General features: G+C 33.1%; 1 protein-coding gene across 3 annotated transcripts in view; it reads right to left on the minus strand.

Annotated features, from left to right (window-relative positions):
* Positions 1–17,987, minus strand: part of PHTF2 (putative homeodomain transcription factor 2) — a 152,951-nt gene that overhangs the window by 11,849 nt on the left and 123,115 nt on the right. For all 3 annotated transcript variants that reach the window (XM_053553881.1, XM_053553882.1, XM_053553880.1), the window contains 6 exons: positions 10,336–10,464; positions 8,632–8,904; positions 7,938–8,069; positions 5,858–5,944; positions 2,338–2,493; positions 322–417 (listed from right to left, as the gene is read on the minus strand). In XM_053553881.1, coding sequence (XP_053409856.1) covers positions 322–417; positions 2,338–2,493; positions 5,858–5,944; positions 7,938–8,069; positions 8,632–8,904; positions 10,336–10,464 — 873 coding nt within the window. The remainder of the gene's footprint in view (positions 1–321; positions 418–2,337; positions 2,494–5,857; positions 5,945–7,937; positions 8,070–8,631; positions 8,905–10,335; positions 10,465–17,987) is intronic.

A 17,987-nucleotide genomic window follows, 5' to 3' on the forward strand; every position in this document is an offset into this window, starting at 1 on the left:
TCCCCAACAATAAAAGAAAAGAAAAGAAAAGCATTACTAATACTGTAAAGCAGTGGTAAAAGTGAGGAATAAATTTCCAAAGATGCCAACTTCTACAATACTCTAGATATTATTAAAAGTCTTAATATATAATTTCCAAAGAATTATTTGGATTATTTTTGCAAGGAGAAGTAAAATACAAATTGCATAAATCAGACCAAATATAATTTGGAATTTCAATAAATGAAAACCAAACACGAGGTAGGATGTACAAACAGAAGAGTAAACACAATGCCACAACAGCGTATTGTACATTATATCCATTTTCAATTCTACTCTTACCTTTAGGAGTTTAGTAGCCAATTTCAACACATTATTCACTAATGTCAGTTCTTCTTTTTTGTTAGGCTTTTTCTCCATTTTCAAGTAGAGGTTTATCTTTTATAAAAAAGTAATCAAAAAATTTAAAATAATAATATACACTTTTCTTAATAACATATACACATGTCTTTTAAAGGACATGAAAGACATTCACTAAAATATTAATAGTGGTCTGGTGAGTATTGAGTTTATAGGAGATTTTAATATTCTTTATTCTTTACTGTATACATAGGATTCCAAATTTCCTACAATAAACCTACCTTATGTTATAATAGGAAAATAATGACTGCTATTTAAATACTTTTCATATATTGCACACCTTGTGACACAACCACAACAGAGATTCTACCTAACAAATGCACATATTGTAACCTGTTTGTTCCCTCACATTAATCTTAAATTTTTAAAAAATGCAAAAAATTAAATTTTTGAATGAAATTTTTAAAAATGTAAAAAAGTAAATATTTTTCAAATGTAATCAAAAGCCAAACAAAAATGGAAAACTGGTTGGCATTATTTAAGGAGATACTTTAATTCTAGAACCTAATCAACTTAAATAATAATAATGCTTAGGTCAGGTGCAGTGGCTCATGCCTATAACCCTGAAAGGTTTGCTTGAGATCAGGAATTCAAGACCAGCCTGAAGTAAGAGCGAGACCCTGTCTCTACAAAAAAAAAAAAAAAAAAAAAATAGAAAAATTAGCCAGGTATGGTAGGTAGTGCATGCCTGTAGTCTCAGCTACTTGGAAGGCTGAGTCAGGAGAATCTCTTGAACCCTGGAGTTTGAGGTTGCTGTGAGCTAGGCTGATGCCCCAGCATTGTAGCCTGATGACAGAGTGAAGCACAGTCTCAAAAAATAAAAAAAATTTTTAAAGGAAAAAAAAAATTACAATAAACAAAAATCAGCTGGTTTGTGATTTCTTATTTTAAAAGGCATCAAAATATATTAATTTTTTTTGTTATCCACTGTATAATAGATAATTTGGGGGTGCTTGCTCTGTCCACAGGTTTCTTTTTTTTGAAAAAAGCTCTAACCTCGATTTGTAGAAGGAGGCCTAGGCAATTGTGCTTAGACTGTGCTTATCCCCCTTGATCCCACCTTCGCACCTCCAACCTGCCAGCTCCAGCTGATTAGGCTGAGGTGTACTTCCAAACCAAAGCTAGTCAAAAACACTGACTGATGGGACTAACATAGGATCTGCTAGGCATTACAGGAACATGAATGGAAAAGTTAGTGAAGTCCAAGCCAGAATTCATGCTAAGGCAAACCAAAACCATCTGCAAGCCAAAACTGTAGGGTAGTAAGTCTACAGAGAGGTCACTAGAAGAAAGATGCAGAAAAGAACAGAAATGAGAAACCATTAGCCTGAGAGCAAGTTGGAGAAAGGGGCTGACTGTCCAATTCCACAAGATACAAGTATACTTTCTTAGCAATCTTTATTGGTTACTCTCTCCTTTCCCTTTCATCAAGCTTATTTGACAAGGTTATCGATGCTTTGAAATCAAATTATCCCTAACTAAAATACTCGACAAGTTCGTTGGCAATATGTTTCTTTATCTAATTCCCTGAAAGAGTAAAGGGAAAATATTCAACAAATATACACAAAATAAAATTAGACATAGAAATCAGTATGCTTTATTCTTTCTATTGAGTATAAATTCTTACTTTTCCAAATGTGGCTCTGCTACACTGCTAAGCAAACAAATCCTACCAGTGGTTTAAAAATCTATCATTTCTACAAATGGGACTTCCTTTTTATCAAATAAAAATGGTACATAAAAAAGTAGATTAGATTTGAAATCTGAATCAAGGAAGAAATATTGAAGAAAGGCTTGTGTCCTATCAAATTTTAAGTTTTGCTTTATAGCACAAATGACCTTAATCAAATAAAACGTGTTCCTGAAAAACAAAGTCAATAAAACACTTAACTTAATATGTAGACACTAATTTCTAGCATAATAAGCATGCATACTCACCTGTTCAGTAAGTAATATTGAGGTATTGCTATATTTTTTACTCGTTTCTGATCCAAGTGTAACAAATCTTAGGAGAAAAAGTGTTAGCGAGATGCACCAGATTACCAGTTCCCAGTTGTAGTGACAATCAAGGAAGATCTCATGCACATGAAGCAGCTAAAAGCATATGAGAAAGGTAACATCAAGGTGTGATAAGAACCAAACAATTTCTTTTTAAATGAAACATTTTACTTCAGACAGACTGTTCATAAATATGGTAGTACATTTTAAAATATTCTACATTTATTGTGAAACATTTAAAGCACATCAGGAGAAAAGAGTATGTTATCAATGCCCACGGGGCTTCTACCCACTTTTGTCAAACCTTACTGTTTTTCAGAGTTTTGAATCACAGACTCAATTAAAACCTCTTTGAACTTTTCCTTGGTCATCAATTCTCTTTTCCCTGCTCCACCCCAAAGGTGATGAATTTCATGTTTATCTCTTCCATAAACATTTTTATAGTTTAGCTATATATATCCTTAAACTATATAGATTTTTTAAATTTATATAAAGGTTATGACATCATCGACATCATTCTTTAATTTGATTTTTATTCCACTGAACCTTGTTTTCAAGATATTTTCTTTTATTGTTGGGGATTCATTGAGGGTACAATAAGCCAGGTTACACTGATTGCAATTGTTAGGTAAAGTCCCTCTTGCAATCATGTCTTGCCCCCATCAAGATATTTTCTAATGCCTATAAAATATTATACTAAAAAACCCCCACAATTTATTGACCCAACATTAATTTTGTTGTCAATTTTCCTTATTCCAATAGATGCTGCAAAAAACATTATGTGTCTCCTTGTCCACACATGCAAGACTTTCTCTAGGAGTTCATGCCTAGGAGTTAAATTGCTAGGCCCTTGGATATTACATCCTCAACTGTGTCAAATTTGTATCTTAAACAGTATAAAGCAATTTATACTCCCAACAGTGTTATCAGAAGTTCCTTTGCCCTCATTTTTGTTGACACTTGTTATCCAAATGTTAGGAAAAAACATGTGATGATCTGACGGGTGCAAAATGTTCTCCCGTTTTTAAATCTTACTTTTCCTGATACCTAGGGAGGAATAATATGTTTCATATGCTTACTGGTCAATGACTTTCCTCTTCTCTGAGTTACCCTGGTATACTGTTTTGTTGTTGTTTTGAATCAGGTGCTGTCACCTAGGCTGGAATATAGTGGTATAATCATAGCTCACTGCAGCCTCAAATTCCTGAGCTCAAGCAATCCTCCTGTCTGTCTCCTGAATAGCTGGGCAAACTACAGGCAAACACCACCACAGTAGGCTAATTTATTTTTATTTTTGTAGAAATACTTTTTCCTATTGCCCATGCTGGTCTCAAATTTGTGGCCAGAAGTGATACTCCTGCCTTGACCTTCCAAATTGCTAGCATTAGGAGTATAAACTACCACCTGGCTCCTTTTTATGTTTTACATCTACTTTTTTCTATTAGGTTGTATTATTTATTTATTTGTAGAAGTTATTTATATATTATGAATAATAATCCTATTTAAGTCAGGTTTTGCTAATATCTTTTTCTATACTGAAAATTTTAATTTTTATTTGTGATCAAATTAAAAATTTTGTTTTTTACATTTAGATCTTCAATTCACCTGGAATTATTTTTATGTATGACATTAAGTCATTTTATTTTACTCCTATTTTATTTTATTTTTCCATTATGTAAAGCCTTCTTGCATTGATTTATAATGCTATCTTATCATATAGTAGGTTTCTACATACATATGGAAATGCAGGACTCTACATCATCCCATCAGTCATTCTGTATCTGGGCCAAAATCAGTCTTTCTGTAACTTTAAGTTGTTATGGCTGCGTGTGGTGGATCTGGAAGGCTGAGGCAGGAGGATTACTTCAACTCAGGAGTTCAAAACCAGCCTGAGCAAGAGCAAGACCCTGTCTTTACTAAAAACAGAAAAATTAGCTCAATGTTGTGGCAGGTGCCTATCTGTGGCAGTAGTCCTAGCTACTCGGGAGGCTGAAGCATGAGGATCGCTTGAACATAAGAGCTTGAGGTTGTTGTGAACTAGGCTAACACCACTGAACTCTAGCGTGGGCAATAGAGTGAGACTCTGTGTCAAAAAACAAAATAAAATTTGTCTTTATATTTTTGGTAGAGCAACTTGTTCTTACCCAAACTATTCTTGTCTATGTGTGCTTCCAGATGAATTTTTCAAGATCTTTACAGAATATAAACAAAGTACTCTGTTTAATCACATGGGATTCAAATAATCCCCTGAGGAGAATCAATATGAAATTGAGTCATCCATCTATCAATACAGTATACTTTCTTTCATAACTTTCAATAAAGTTTTATCATATTTCTCCATAAGGTCCTATATACCTTTTTTTTTTTTTTCTTCTTTTTTTGGCCAGGGCTGGGTTTGAACCCGTCACCTCTGGCATATGGGGCTGGTGCCCTACCCCCTTGAGCCACAGGCACCACCAGGTCCTATATACCTTTTATTAGATTTATCCTTTAGAACTTTATATATTTTTTATTGCTATTGAAAATGACATATGCAATTTGTAATTATCTGTTTTTGTATATAGCAGAGGTCAGCAAATTATGGTCCACTGGCCAAATCTAGATCAGGACTGTTTTTGTTTGGTCTCAGAGCTAAGAATAATTTTTACAAATTTTTTAAAAGGGGTGGGGACGGGGAAGAATGTATTTCAGAAACAGTATGTGTTAGGCAAAAGTTAAAATATTTACAATCTGGCCCTTTACAGAGCAAGTTTTCTTTATGAGAAAACAATTGATTTTTTTATGTTGATGTTGCAGCTATTTCTATTCATCTTGATCTTCTAACAAATATATCATATTTTTAATAACACAGTGGTAAAGTCACTTGAATGTTCTTTCAATCATAGTCTATTTTTTTCTTCTAAAACTTTATATCATGTATTTATTTTTTCCTGTCTTTGCTGACTAGTACCTTCCATCAAAATGCTGACTAGAAGTGGAAGAGTAACTTCGTGTTACTGCATTGTATTTTATAGCACAGAATATATCCTGAGATACTTTTGTATTTCTCAATCTTGGCCACTGAGAATTCTTTTTCAGAGTATGCAGCAGTCAAATTACATTGACAATCCAGAGATAAGACATTTTTTAAAACCATTAAATATGAAAAAATCAGTCATCTGTGGAACAATTTCATAATTCATGATAATCAGAAGACATCTAAGCAAAATACATACTTATTCAACAGATATTTGAACATATATATTCACTGTTCATGACACATACATAATATGCATTATTAATGCTACCAAAAGAAATAAACTACAAAAAGCCAATTTCAAAACTTGTCCAACTAGGCTTACTTACATTGTTACTTTGATTATTTATTATTAGAAAGCCTTCTGGAATTTAATATATATACATATGTATATCTCTCTATATATATGGTTGTTTAATTTTTACATAGAACAAGTTAACTCACCTGGGCACAACAGATAAATACAACTGAGATAGTCAACAAGAAGGCAGATGAAACTATTACATCAACTGATCGCTGAGGACCTCGACGCTGGGGGTAGGGAAGGAAGGAAACACTTTTAAATATATTTACTAATTAGCACCTAATTTCTAGGCTTTCAATTAAGGTGTCGATCCATCACTATGGATTGATCATAATTTACAATACTGAAAATATACCTAATTTATCAGATGAATTTTAATTATATAGTGTTATTGCTTCTTGTGGATTTGCAAGAGTGAAAATGGTATCTATATAGCATTGAATTCTTAGCATAACTTGCAGTTATTTCATTTTGACAAACACTAATCATTTATTCAACAAATGTTTCTTAAGCACCTGCTCAGAAGTAGGTGCAAGAAATACAGTGGAGAACAAAACATATACTGTCCCTCTACCTTCACAGGAACTAATAGAAGGAATAGCCAACATCCTCATAATCACAGATTTTTATGATAAACTGTGATGAATGCTATGAAAGAAAGGCATAGGGTGCTTTGAGAAAACTGCCAGGGAGACTTCACTGACTTGAGGGTTAGGAGTATGGGCCTGGGAAGATCTCTCTAGGGAAGTAATATTTACACCAAACTAAGGGGAAGGGACATGAAGGCACATGAGAGTGTTGTAGGCAGAAGGAACAGTATGTGCAAGAGTATAAAGCAGGAAGTATAAACACTGTGTATTTAAAGGTATAAAGCAATCTAATATAGCTGGAATGCAGTGGGTTTAGGGAGGAAGATGTTTCAAAACCAGACAAAAGAGAGAGATGGATAAGGCAGGACCTAGATCGTAGTGAGCATTATAAACCCCATTAGGACTTTGTGCTTTGTCCTAAGAGCAATGTAGAACCTCCAAAAAGTTTCAAGAATTACATAGTCAAACCTGCATTTGTAAAAGATCTCTGATGGCAGACTGAAGAAAGTATTAAAAGGAAGAAATATGAATGCTGGAAGAAGGCCAGTTAAAAGGCAACTGCAATACGCCAAAGCAAAAGATGACTGATGGTTTCAATGAGGGTGGTAAAAATGAAAACAAAAAAGAAAATGGATTCAAGATATATTTTGAAAGCAGTAAGAATATGAATTGGTGATAAATTAGATGCTGGAGATTAATCAAGAATAATTTCTAGGTCTGGGTTTATACATTCAGCTTGTAAAGGTGAATGGCATTAAGTGAATGGCACGTGGTTAACATTAAATAAGGGTTTCCTGAAAAGATAATGTACAAAAGAATGCAATACCACTTAGGCTGATAAGAGGGGAAATTTTAGATGGACTCTCACTAAGCCAAGCATAAAAAGTTATATTCATCCCTCCATACAAGAGAAAAGTCAGTTAAGAAAAAAGATAATACATGTAAACTTGCAGCATCTCCCAATGGTGACTTAGCTGAATTTACAAATCAAATTAATAAACAGAACATGAATTTTTAAAATAAGGGAAAATAGTACAAACTGTTTCTTACTTCTTTCACTGTTATTTCAAAATAAAAGTTGTTAAAGATCTAAGTATGTCCGAGGACAGTTGATCTTTGGGTCTACTTTACTAAGACACTGACAGTGTTTTGAAAGAGTTATCATTCAAAGTTGCATAATTACTCCATACATAATTCCATTATGTATTTTTACATCGAGCCCTCCTTAATGTAAAAACAACAAATAATCCTGAGGAAAAAAAGTGTTTTCCTACAATTAGTTCAGATGTTTCCTTTTTTTCCTTCAGAGTTTTTATATCTTCCATAATTAATAAAATTATTTAAAAGATTAGAAGAAAATAATGACATTAAAAGAATGACACAGAATTGCAACTAATATTTTAAAATAGTAATAGGTCACTTCAAGGAGGAAACTCATTGGCTACAGATTTTTAAAAAATTCTTTTATAAGTAGTGGGCTCCCTCTGCTGGCCTGTGATCACCAGTCCAGGGAGAAACAAAATCCTTAATCCAGCTGTTGAATGTTTAGTGACTAAACATCGAGACATATTGAGGAAGGAATTGGGACTATCAGAAGGAAGGGCATATTAAAAATATCATCATCATCTACCTTAAGATAAGAACGAAGAGATAGCCACATTTTTATATTCTGTACTTTCTTCAACCGGAAATGAGGAACCTCAGATTTTCGAGCCCTCCTTGCAGATGTTAAATGTCCAAATAGTTTTGCAAAAAGTAATCGCTAGAAAAAGATTAAGATGAGTATTAATTTTCAAGTAGATTACCAAAGAAAAACAAAAGTCAATAAAATGTAGATTACAAAGATTTCATTTGGTTAAGTAGTATAAAAGCAAAGCAGAAAAATAATTAGATAAAAATGACTTTAGAAAATACTAAAATACTCGGAATATTTTTCTTTTTTTTTATTTTACAAAAATCTATCTTTTAATTTTTGCTTTTTATTTTTCAACATGTCAATCTTTAATAACAGTGACATTTGAGTTTAAGGTATAAGACAGGAATAGAATTTTACTTCAACTTGTTAGTTACTTTGTATTAACAGTATCTATAACTGCTTTTTTTTGCTCCTCATGTATTTTTATGTTAGTACCACTGTGTTTTAACTATTATAGCTTCTAATTTGTTTTACTATCTGCTAGGAGAAATCTTTTACCATTTCCTTTCCTAATTTAAATATATCTTATCCTAATTTTATTGTATATATAACTGTTACATCATTTCGGAATATTTTTATTATGAAAAGAATAAAATATTTTCTATTCAGAAGTCTGTATTATACCCACCTGTTTATAAGTTCTTTCTGCTACACAGAGCAAAAAAAAGAAAATCCACACAAGAGACACACGAACTACAAAACTTATTATAACCATCGAAAGAACTGTAACATCTTCATTGGAACCGAATGCAATCATACAAAGTTCTAAAGCAGAATGCGCTGTGAGTTGTTCCAAGTCCGTAGCTTGAGAGAGTCGGAAAACAAATGGAGTTAAACCCAGGATTAGAGAGATTGCATTTCCAAAAATCTGGTATCCTATTCCTGGAATATGGTTGTTTACCTTGAGGAAGCCACGGGGGAAAGAGGAAAAAAGAAAAACAAATTTATATATAAATTTTATCTATTGTAAAATTAATTCTATTAAGCATTATTTTATTTATAGTAATATGAAACTGTTTTGTTAAATTATATTAGTTTTAATACATGAATAACAAAATTTGAATTCCATTCAAGTTTGAGAGCCTGCTACATATAAAATATGTCACTAATGCTTCAGTTTTCAAAAATAATTATTCAATAAAAGGATGACAAAAGGACCAACTATCTCAGTCTTATGCAGACCTAAGGGAAAAAATTATGTATCTCATTATTGCAAAAGTTAGAAATATTCACAAATACTGTAATAGAAAAGAACAAGATTTCATATCCACTTAAATTCATTAAAGAAAAAACCCTAGAATTATACTTATTTGTTAAGTTTGCAGCTTGTGTTTTTCTTTAGAGTCTAATATACAAATAAATGTCTTCCTCAACTCTAAAACCATTTTAGAAGATTGAAGGGGGAAGAAATTAAATGTGGGGGGGGGAGATGAAAGAATTATAAAAATAGAATTAGAAATTACATAATGGGAAAATGTAAGAGTTTCCAAAATGCTATGTTAGTAGAACTAAAAGGAATCTTGACTAGTATGTAGCTAACTTTTTATATTATGCATTAGATAAATGAGACTATTCTAAGTTAAACAATCTGCTAATTCAAAGTTAAGAGCACCAACTAGCGTCAAGCTAGCTGCTTTCGATTGCTCACACTGAGATATGTAATAGGAAGCATTATTAATTCAGACCCAGTTATTTTAATTCCTGTCTTACATGAAGTGCAGACAAGAGTTCTAGCATTAATAATGTACCAAAGAAATTTAGAACAGCAAGTTATATCATGCCTAGTTATCCAAAAAAAATCAGTAAATTTTAAATAGTAGTAATTATCTGGTAAAATAATTAAATAGAAAATTAAATCCACAGTATTTGCATAATGCTCAATCTACTGAAGATTTTTAGCACTATTTACATCACTTCTGTACAGTTAAGTAGGCAAGCAAGTATGAATACAAATTTACTAGGGTTTTCCCCATTTTTTAAAGTACTAATAAATCAATGAACCAATACTAATAATCAACAAAGATACAGAAAAATAAATCTTCATCAACATCTGTATACATCTAGCAGCTCCTCCATTTTATCTACTGAAAGCAAAAGAATGAACATTAAAGAGGAAATTTTTAGATTGTTGGTCAGAAGAATGAGAACACTGAAAGATGAGAATGGTTTGGTGACAAATCACTGTTTAAATCAGATAAAACAAAATACAAATAACTTATTTTCAGAGTGAAAAAATGAGATGAGTAGGTTATTAACATGGCCATAATTATTTTATATTGATAATCATTATATTTTAACATTTAACTAAAAAAATAAAATTTTAAAAACTCACTCTATTCATTATAATTCCACTGATTTCAAGCACAGACATGTCTGCTTTCTTACAGTCATTGCCTTCCCATACTATAGCACTTATTTTCTCTAATCCTGGGTGGGAACTATGGAGCCAGGGTAAATGACTCTATAAAAAAAGTAGAAATTAATGAATATATTTATCACATTTCATAAATAAAATGTGTACACATGAAATTATATATATATACAACTTTACACTAAAAATAAAAATTGGTGAATACATTTATCATATTTTATAAAAGAAACACATGATTTTTAATGATACTAAAATTCTACCTTAAAATTAGTTAAGATATATACTGAAAAGAGAACATAAGATACATATTATAAAAATGTATAAGAACTCTCTATAACAGATATTAGGCAACATATTCACCTACGGGACATATTTTAGTATATTTAATATATCAATACATTAAAAGGTATACTAAAATGTGTCAGCAAAAATACTTAGTTAGTAATCAGTCTACATAGCTACCAGTATAGTAATGTTGAAATGCGTATCAGATTGTTTATACTCTTTATTGTCCAACTTATAATCATGCAATAAAAAGACTAACAGCTGAGATTTGAACCTCTTTGAAAACTACATAGATATAATCTCATCCTGAAAAAGATTCTTCCTTATAAACTTACCTTTAATATCTAATTTAGTTACTTTTCTGATATTTTAATATAGCATTTCTCAAAGGATCAATTTAACTTTTTTCCCAGGTAGAGCAAATATTGCAAACCAGAAGAAGCACATAGAACTATAAGTATTCTCTGAATATTTCTTTCTTTCTTTTTTTTTTTTTTTTTGTAGAGACAGAGTCTCACTTTATGGCCCTCGGTAGAGTGCCGTGGCATCACACAGTGCTCTGAATATTTCAAGGAATAAACAAAGGTAAAAATGAAACCATAAACTTTGTAGTGGGCTTGGCACCCATAGCTCAGTGGTTAGGGAGCCAGCTACATATACCAAGGCAGGTGGGTTCAAACCTGGCCTGGGCCTAATAAACAACAATGACATCTGCAACAACAACAACAACAAAAATAGCTGGGGTGGGCACCTATAGTCCCAGCTACTTGGGAGGCTGAGGCAAGAGAATCACTTAAGCCCAAGAGTTTGAGATTTTGTGAGCTGTAATGCCATGGCACTCTACCGAGGGTGACATAAGTTAGACTCTGTTTCAAAATAAATAAATAAATAAAAATAAAACCATGGTAGTATGAAGGATCAGATGCTTAAGTTTGTTTGAGTTTTCTGGTTTGCTTTAAATTTATAATTAAAAGAGTAACTGTTCAAAATAGAACAGAAAGATTAAAGAAATCAACGAAATTAATAAACCACTAACTTTTATATAATCAGAAGTAAGGATAGGTTAAAGGTTACTTTAGAACCAAAATAGAACAGATAGGTTAAAGATATCAAAAAAATTAATAAACCACTAACTTTTATACAATCAGAAGTAACAGTAAAGATCAGAACCAGATTGGGGTCAATTTGTTTTATTTATATTACAGCATTTCTAAATTGTATGTGTGTATGTGTGCATTTTTTTTTTTGAGACAGAGTCTCTCTGTTGCCTGGGTTAGGGGCAATGGCATTATCATAGCTCACAGCAACCTCCAACTCCTGGGCTCAAGCAATCCTCCTGCCTCAGCTTCCCAAGTAGTTGAGACTATAGGTGTGAGTCACCATGCCTGGCTAATTTTTCTATTTTTTGTAGAGATAGAGTCTTGCTCTTGCTGAAACTGGTCTTGAACTCTTGGCCTCAAGCAATTCTCCTGCCTCAGCCTCCCAATCCAAGTCCTAGGATTACAAGTTTGAGGCACTGTGCCTGGCCTCTAATTTATGATTTTTAAAGACTGATTTTTAAATGACTTCCCACATTTTATACAAAAGATAGTTTTAGCATTCATAGCAATCTTGGGAAAATAATCAATAGATCTCCAACATTCAAATACTCAAATTTTATGACATGTTGCATTAAAATAACTTCTAACAATAAACAGAGAATCTATTCTAGCTACATTCATTCTTTGGAGGACAAAAATGTGACTAAAATATGGCAAAGAAATAGCACTTTCCTCAAGGAGGAGTAAAGTTGCATTGATTCATTTCATCTTTAGTTTAATAATGACAATTTAATAATATATAAGAAAATAGAGTTGGAAAATTTTTATCTCTTCCAAAGATACAGGATTTAAGTACACATTAATTTTTACGACAAACATTTCACTACTTGGGGGCCTTAAGAGCTCTGAGATACCCATTATATGTCTATTAACTACCAACGTAATTCCTCAATTGATGTTTCCCAATTTATTACCAATGTATTCTAATTTGGGATAGAAAAAATTTGCACCAAAATACATATCAGATTTTCTCTGGAAATTTACTAATTGTGAAATATAACAGAACCAAAAAGCCAGAAACAAGAAGTGTGAGAAGATGAATGCAAAGAATGTTAAGCCGGAGAGGCAACAGTTTTCAAGCAGTGATTTATAGACTTCTTTTTTAACTCGGTCTGTAACAGTGAATTAAAGGTCTTCCAATTACATGAAGAAAGGAATATCAATACCAAGAAGGTCCATCTAGAGACAAAAATAGGAAATCAAGAAGTTCTTCTCTCCTTCCAAAAGTACTCATTTTGCCCCAGCTACCTTGCCAGTTACTCAAACTGTATATTTGGTATTAAAAGCAAAAAGGCAAGAAACTGATTAGAAATTAGAAACTGATGACTTTAAAGAGTTATTTAAAAGGATTATATATCTCTGTGTGTCAAATGTATACAGAAAAACAGTCTTGTGGAGACAGGTACCATCCGCAGTGTGTGTGTGCAGAGAGCAGCATCACACGAAACACTATTCTCAAAGGCACAGGGAAACAACAAATGAATACATTTTATAATTTTATCAGATAGTTCTAACTACATTTCAAACTAAAATTTAGAATTCTGTCAATGGCAGTTCTTTATTCTCATCCAAAATCTCAATTGCTCTGCTCCTTATGTATTCAAAACTGCCTGAAGAACTTAACACCTAGATCGGTGGCATGTTTTATTTCAAATAAATTCACCTGACAACCACTTTACTGGTATTTCCAATTGTGGGAATATAGCCATGTAAAGCTTTACCTACTAAAAAATGAATTTCACTTGAATATGCCTTTATATCTTATTACATACTCAGCCATGACTAACGCAGAAAAATTTTCTTTTGTGGAAATGTTTTGATTACTGAAAAGAAAATAAAACAAAACTACAAATTTGGGAATATTCTGATAAGAACACACTAATTCAAATGCTCAGTCAGTGCTTATTCATGAAGAGGAATTTTTCTGTTTAGCTGGTGGGTAGAAAAGGGTCCTCCAAACCTAAAAGACTTTGGTCAAACAAGAAAAAAACCTGGCAGCTTTCCAGTAGAGGGAGCAAATTACCATCATTTAGCTATACTAAAAACATTTAAAAAAATCTGAGAATTAAAAAGTATGTATAAAATCATGTCTTTAATCCAAAAGCAAAACCAATATGAGCCTAGGATACCATAATTAGATACGCAGAGTAGAACATGCATGTTTACCTTACCAAAGAAGGAGCAGAGTGATGTGATAAAATTAGGGACAATTTATTCTGCACAGACATTATAAAACAATTTTTAAAAACATTTAAGAAAGGCCTAATTGGCATGTTTGAAAAAAAACTTAACTAGTATCTCTTAATACCTAGTATGTACCAGGCTTTGTGCAATGTAACAAGGAGCAAATGTTTCTATGCTGTTCACTGCTATGTCTAGGGAAATAGCCCACAGGCATTTCCCTCAACTTCTATTGCAGTTATTAGTCTCAGTGACTTAAGATATATATGGAGATGACTCATTTAACACCTTATACTCTCATGGATTGTTCACTGTTTCTTCATGTCTTCTGCTACTCCCATGGCCCCACCCTGGACCTCACTCCCATACATAATTGAATCTTCTGTCACAACCTCCCATCTTACAAAGTCTCTCCAATCTTCAATGCTAAAATATTTGCTCCCTTGAACACTCTTCCCCTTCAATATATTGCCCCTTCTTTCTCAAACTAATATATCTAGACTTCCACCAGATCCATCATTTCAAAATCCTCTCTCTTGTCCCTTGAATAGTAACTATAATATTGAGAACCTACTCAGTAACTTTGGGTACATCACTCAACTCTTGAGCCTCAATTTTCTCATCTATAAAAAGAAAATAAATGACATTGCCATAGGTTGTAAAGTTCACATGAGAGAATTCACTTAGATTACTTTGCACAGAGCCTGGCATACAGCAAATGTTTATTAAATGTTAGCTATTGTCATAATTATTACAACTAAATTCCAGGAAATATCTCTTTATTGTGTGGAATGGCCACCTATAAATTCAGATGGACCCTCAATAATGTGGCAATGTGATTCTTTTAATGTGTTCATTCGCTTGAACGCATGCACATACATACTCTCAGCCCTCCATCTCCACTCCCTACTAATGAGAACTTCAGTTTTCACCACCATGCACAAGCCCCCTCCAGCATCACCTCCCTCCTTATGGCCCACAGACCCTGCGGACTCATACTTCACAGAATAGAGATCATCAGGCACTGGCTCGCTTATTGTCTTTCTGTTCCATGTACTCATCCTTTTCCTCCTCCTCCTATCTCAGCAGAGGCTGTGTTCCTCTTCCTGCTGCATGCTAAGCTCCCTAATTATGCTTCCTCTCAAAAACCCTAAGAAACCTCAGTCCACTAACCAACAACTTTTCCTTCAGTAACTTCAGTTCTTCCCTATAGTTTCCTCCTTTATAAATATCTCAAATATTGGGGGGTGGGGACCAAAACATTCCTTCAGCTCTATTTCCTAACTACTACTTTATTTCCTCGAAATGCTTTTTAAACCTCATTCCCCATTCTCACCCCTCAACTCACTACAGCAAAGCTTCTTTTCCCGATGTTTTTCATGTGGCTGAAGCTAAAACCAATGGATGTATATTTTTAATCGAAACATATTAATCAAAAACAGAATGATAGTAACAGTTGCCTTTATCATATTTTAACTTTCCTCCTTATTTGCAGCAGGTATTTGTAAGTAATACATTACAGTTGAAACCCACTTTGAAAACCCATTACTGGAAACCCACTTTGCACCCTCCCCTACTCCATTACCTTTCATATACGTGCACTAGACTAGATTTATATTCTGCTGAATATATTCCCTTGCACATATTCTGCTGAATGTACTTTCAGCCATAAACAATATATAATAGTTTTGCACATTTCAAAATCTAATACAAATGGCATAATGTTTTGTATTATTCTGAAATTTGTTCTTTTCACTTAAAATTATATTCATAAACTTATTTATTCATGTTGATATATGCAACTGACCTCATTCAATTCCACTGCTATATACTGTTTTATCCCATGCCTTGATTTATTAATTCCACTATTGTTGGCTATTACCTTTTAAATTTTCAGTCATGCACAATGTCATGAACTTTTTTTGTCTCCTTGTGACCATCTTGTAAGTTTTCTTGAGATGGAATAATTGGGTTCTAGAGTATGCAGAACTTCAATTTTACTATATAATGACAAATTCATCTCCAAAGTAGTTGTACACATCTATAGTAATGTCAGCATTTAATAAGACTCCTTTCTGCATATTCTTGCCAATTAAATCTATGAGGTTTTAAGTTTTGACAACCATATCAATATGAAATGGTGTTTCCTTATATTCATTTACATTTTCCCGACAACTACAGCAAGGCTGAATGTCATTACTTATATTTTTTATTAGCCATTCAGGTAAGTTGTTGTACTATCCTTTTGTTCATTTTTCTATTGAGTCATCTGTCTTTTACTTATTCATCTGTAGTTTTTATTTATTTATTTATTTATGTATTTATTGGCAGAGAGTCACTTTGTCACCCTTGGTAGAGTACCATGGCATCACAGCTCACAGCAACCTCAAATTCTTGGGCTCAAGCAATCCTCTTGCCTCAGCCTCCCAAGTAGCTGGGACTATAGGCGCCTGCCACAATGCCCAGCTACCAGCTATTTGTAGAGACAAAGTCTCACTCTTGGTCTGGCTGGTCTTGAACTTGTAATCTCAAGTAATCTACCTGCCTCAGTCTCCCAGAGTGCTAGGATTACAGGTGTGAGCCACCACACCTGGCCCTGTAGGAGTTCTTTATGAGCTCTAAGCAGTAACATTTTCATAGCTGTGTTGAAATTATACATATGTTAGAAATATCTTTTTTCCAGCCTGTGGAAAAATATTGTCTTTTAACATTTATGGTTTAATTTGTAGCCCAAAGTTTAAAATTTTAAGACAGTCAAATTTATTTCAAATTTGTTAACCTCCCCATTTTTGTTTATACTTTTCACATCTTGCTTTAAAAATTCTTCTTTAACCTGAAGTTAACAAAAATTTTTCTCCTATGTTTTCTTCTAAATATTTTAAAGTTTTAGTTTCTCACATTTGTGAACTATCCTGGAATAAATTTTCAAATGTGAATAATCATGTGACCCCAAACCAGAAAGTCCATCCTTTTCCCACTGATATGTAATACCACTTATATCATACATGGCATTAGGGATCCATTATAAGCATGTGTCTATTTGGGGGTTTTCTATCTTGTTCCATTTGTCTATTTGGTTTTTTCTTTCTTTATTTCAGATTAATGTGAGGGTACAAACAACTAGGTTACAATGTTTGCATCCATTGGTCTATTTGTTATACACCTATAACACCCTATCTTAAAGTTATTAAATTCAAAGTAAGTTTTTATGTATAATAAGGAAAAGTTCCTTGGTGTTCTTCAAAATTGTTTTTGCTATTCTTGGTATTTTGCTCTTTAACGTGGACTTTAAGTCAGTTTAAATCCAACCAAAACAGACAAACATGCTGATAGGATTTTAATAGAAACAGCAGTGATTACAGGCATTATGTCTTGTACTTCCTAATTTTTCATCATTAAAAATTAATGATAGGTTTTGAGAAGTGCTTTTGTGTTCCACTCTGCCCAAGTATTAGAAGCCTAAATCCCCAATATGATGGTATTTAGAACGGGGTCTTTAGGAGATGCAGAGATCAGAGCCCTCTCTTTCCACAATGTGAGGGCACAACGAAAAGATGGCTGTTGTGAGGGCCTTCACCAAGAATGCATCCTACACCCTCATCTTTGACTTCTAGGCTCTAGAACTGTGAGCATTAAAAGTCTGCTGTTTAAGCCATTCAGCCTACGGTATTCTGTTATAGCAGGAAGTTGTTTGATAGCTACCCTTTATTATCATATTATAGGAATTCTCTTTTTTGCTTGATTTTATTTTTTGAATTTCAGATTTATATAAGGGTACAAACTGTTAGGTTACACTGTTTGCATTTGTTAGGTAAAGTCCAAGTTGTAGTTAAGCCCTTTACCCAGGAGGTGTGCCATAAACCTTTATATTCTGCCGGTGAGGTGGTAGCACATCAAACCCCCTCCCTCCTCCATTTTGATGGAGTTGTGTTTTTCTCTCCTGTAGGAGTGTAACATCTACTGGTTTCATATTAGTATTGAATTGGAAGGGATTGGATACTTGCTTTTCCATTTTTGTGATAATTTATTTGGGAGGATGTTCTCGAA

Source organism: Nycticebus coucang, chromosome 11, assembly GCF_027406575.1.
Source record: "Nycticebus coucang isolate mNycCou1 chromosome 11, mNycCou1.pri, whole genome shotgun sequence".
Classification (NCBI taxonomy): Eukaryota; Metazoa; Chordata; class Mammalia; order Primates; family Lorisidae; genus Nycticebus; species Nycticebus coucang.